This window comes from Notothenia coriiceps, unplaced genomic scaffold (genome assembly GCF_000735185.1).
Source record: "Notothenia coriiceps isolate Sejong01 unplaced genomic scaffold, NC01 NC01_scaffold00033599, whole genome shotgun sequence".
Taxonomy (NCBI): domain Eukaryota; kingdom Metazoa; phylum Chordata; class Actinopteri; order Perciformes; family Nototheniidae; genus Notothenia; species Notothenia coriiceps.
Window position 1 is genome coordinate 1 of NW_011366300.1, and position 3,325 is coordinate 3,325.

At 42.2% G+C, this 3,325-nt stretch overlaps 1 protein-coding gene across 1 annotated transcript in view; it reads right to left on the reverse strand.

The window, feature by feature from the left end:
* Window positions 1-1,131: 1,131 nt before the first annotated feature.
* Window positions 1,132-3,325, reverse strand: part of LOC104961668 (putative adenosylhomocysteinase 3) — a 4,152-nt gene continuing 1,958 nt past the window's right edge. The window contains exons 6-8 of the mRNA XM_010789999.1: window positions 2,353-2,441; window positions 2,203-2,273; window positions 1,132-1,265 (exon numbers count right to left, since the gene is read on the reverse strand). Of these exons, the coding sequence (XP_010788301.1) occupies window positions 1,162-1,265; window positions 2,203-2,273; window positions 2,353-2,441 (264 nt within the window). The 3' untranslated portion in view covers window positions 1,132-1,161. The remainder of the gene's footprint in view (window positions 1,266-2,202; window positions 2,274-2,352; window positions 2,442-3,325) is intronic.

The window sequence follows — 3,325 nt, forward strand, 5'->3', positions numbered from 1 at the left end:
CCATTTTATGTTTAGGAGAATAATCTCTGCTCACTAATACCTCATTCAAACCAACGCAACTCCGGTTCAAGCTCCGTGCTAGAGCTTTTCAGGTTCAGAACCGGTTCTTCGGTTTAGCTCTGGCTCTTTTCACACCGCCCAGAGGCCGACTGGTGCTGCGTCATTGCGTCATCGTTTGCGTCATGACGTAACCGTTTGCGTGCCTGCTTCATAAGGCCAAACCGCGCGAAGCGCTTGCACAGCTGACACGACACCAACAACAATGGCCGATCTGTGATCCAGCTTCTCTGTACCTCTTCGGAAGACCAGATTCCCCAGTAGTAGCTGTCTTTCAGTGGACCACTGCTGGTGTAAATGTAAATGACTGCTACTCCTATATAGCGCTTTATTCCATTCTTAACCCTTCAGTGCTTTTACCATAGCAACATTTACCATTCACCATTTACACCCTATCTACAGAGAGTGTTCTTACTCTAGGACCTAACATTCACAACATTACACGACCGTTGCCATGCCATCGTGAAGCAATCAGGGTTAAGTATTTGCCCTAAGGATACAATCGAGCACGTTGACTGCATAGGCTGGTTATGAACCCACTACTTGCTGTAGTTAAATGCTTTGTGAATACGGTAGCTGGTCTCTTCAGTGGACCACTGCTGCTTGTTAAGTTTCTCCATCGTTGTGTACAAACTGGATAAAACGCCGGCTTTTTGTTGTTGTTCAGGAGTTGATCCCGCCCCTGCCCCCGCCTCGACGTAAGCGTGACGTATGCGGTGCTTTTGCTCTGGCCGGACAATTTTTTGGTGCTCGAAATGAACCGGATTCCGGAGCTAAGAGGCTGCTCCGCTGCGGTGTGAAAAGGAAAACACGGTGCTTTTCAAGCTCCAGCTCCGAACCGGCCCTGAAACACCGTTGGTGTGAATGAGGTATGTGTGTAAGACACTCTGCATGAGCACATGAGTAAAAAGCTTAATGTACTAATGACAACCAAGCTGTTCTAACAACAGCATTACACAGTGGGATCAAGTAGTAAAAAGGTAGCAGTAAAGTAAGCCTAGTCAAGCTCAAGCTAATCTGCCAGTTACTGTGACATTGTCATCATGTCAGGTGGTTTGATTTATTCACTATGGTTTTGGTTTCTTTACAAGGTATTACTGGATGCTAACTGACCACATCGATCTCAGTGTTGGAGTGTCCCATGTTGCAGACGATGCAGCCGTTCTTCATGCGGTCCAGGTACTCTCTCACCACCACGTTCTTATTGCCTGATGGAGGAGGAGATGATAAAGGAGGAAGAGAAATGGTCAGGAACAGATTAGAGCTCACAAGCAAAACGAGAGATTCAAATAGGGAGAAAGCAAAAAAGGTGAAATTGACAGAGTTTTGTCAAATGACTTTTCAAACAGTCTTCAATAAGGTTCAAATAAATATATAGGGGAATGAGTCCATTTCTGTAAAACTTGGTTTTATTGCTTTTAATTTAACAATTTAGCATTGTTAAATTAGTATGGAAATGTTAAACCAAATGATATATGTATAAGTTACATTTTCGGTTGGAAATATGATAAAGGATGAACTCAGCTGCAAAGGATATGATACATGTAGTCAGTGGCCGTTTCTCAATGTCGAGTAAAGCTGCTCCAGAGCCACTATTTCGCATACTACGTCATCGGGTGGCGCCGAATCACTGTTTAAATGCCCAGCATACATGTGCTACTGTGCCCAGCATACATGTGCTACTGAGCAAGCCTCCTCGACATTGAGAAACGGCCTATGTCTTCATTATTCTTACTGATAATAGCTTATCCCTGTATTTCACTTAACAATCATTTGCAAGAAACCGACAAGCTTAATGGATTCAAAGCCTATACTGGTTTATTTATTTACACCACTTTCTAACTAAAAAGGGAAAATCTGACATGAATCCCATACAGCTTCTTCTACCTCTTATCTGTCATATTGCAGTCACCCTGTGAGAGAGCCCCACTGCTTCAGGCCTGCCAGCGAAACATTAAGTAATGACGCAGAGAGGCGAGTAATTCTCCGCTCTAATTAAGTGCAACTCCCTGGCTACTGATCTGAGAACTTGATTAGTGACTGTTTAGACCCCGCCGACAAAGACTGAGAATCTGCGCGGTCATCCTGAAGAAACAATGAGAGACCGGCATGTTCCTCACACAGAGGGCCACGGATGAGGCTGACCTGTGCAGGTGATGACGATGTCCACCTGTCTGATGACTTCATTCAGCTTCACCAGCCTGAAGCCGTCCATGCTGTGATTGGGAGATAAAAGGTGTGAGGCTAATGAAACACAGCAGTGGTGCATAGGAAGTGAAACGAGTGGAGTCTTACCACGCCTGCAAGGCACAGATGGGGTCGATCTCTGTGACGTACACGATGGAGCCCATGGCTTTGAGGGCAGCGCAGCAGCCTTTTCCCACCTGCGAGTGAACGAGATGAGATTATATTATACGGTAGTGAGACAGCAGGTGGTGTTTCATTGAGAGCCTGTGCAGTTGGTTTATGGCAGCTGTTGTGTCACTGGACATCAATTGTTATTTTTTTCTTGAAACAATCAAATGTTTTCTTTATTTAGAGTCACATTACAGCCTTTTTTATTTAGTTACTCATTAAAGAATGTTCAAAATGTTCAGATTGTTATTGAAGGAAACTTTGTCTGCTTTTAGTTTTGAGGTTTAAAAAAAACGTAGAAAATGTAAACAAAATGGTCACTTCCGGGAAAATGCATGCATCCACATAATCCCAAATGTCCTTACATGTCGTCAAATGTAACTTGGGTGATTCTTTCACAGAAGCAGCTAAACTCACTACTCCAAATTAGTATTTTATTTTGAATACTAGTAGATGTTGAATGTAGAAACCCAAACTGGATGTCCCGAATAAAAGTTTATTTTTTATTTTTTTCACCCTTCTTTATAAACATAATATCATTTTCTCCAAACTACATGAATTATTCAACAGTTTTCCTATAATGGAACATTCAGCAAAACAGAATACATTTGTATTATACATACTAGCCAACGCTAGAGATGGTGAGGATTTTCTATTCAAAGCTTTTTAAGGACCCGTCACAATTTATATGAAAAAAGCAGTTAAAGTGGACCTATCATGCTATATTTGAATAATATAGTGTAGAACCATACCTATATAAGGCATATTTATACTTTTTATTTTTCTAAATACCAAACAGATCATGCATTTTAGCCATTCCTCATTTCGCTCAATTTAACACTGTCTTTGCATGGGCTGATTCTGTGAGAACAGCACCATCTACAGGCCTGGCATATGTACTACAGCGTCTCCA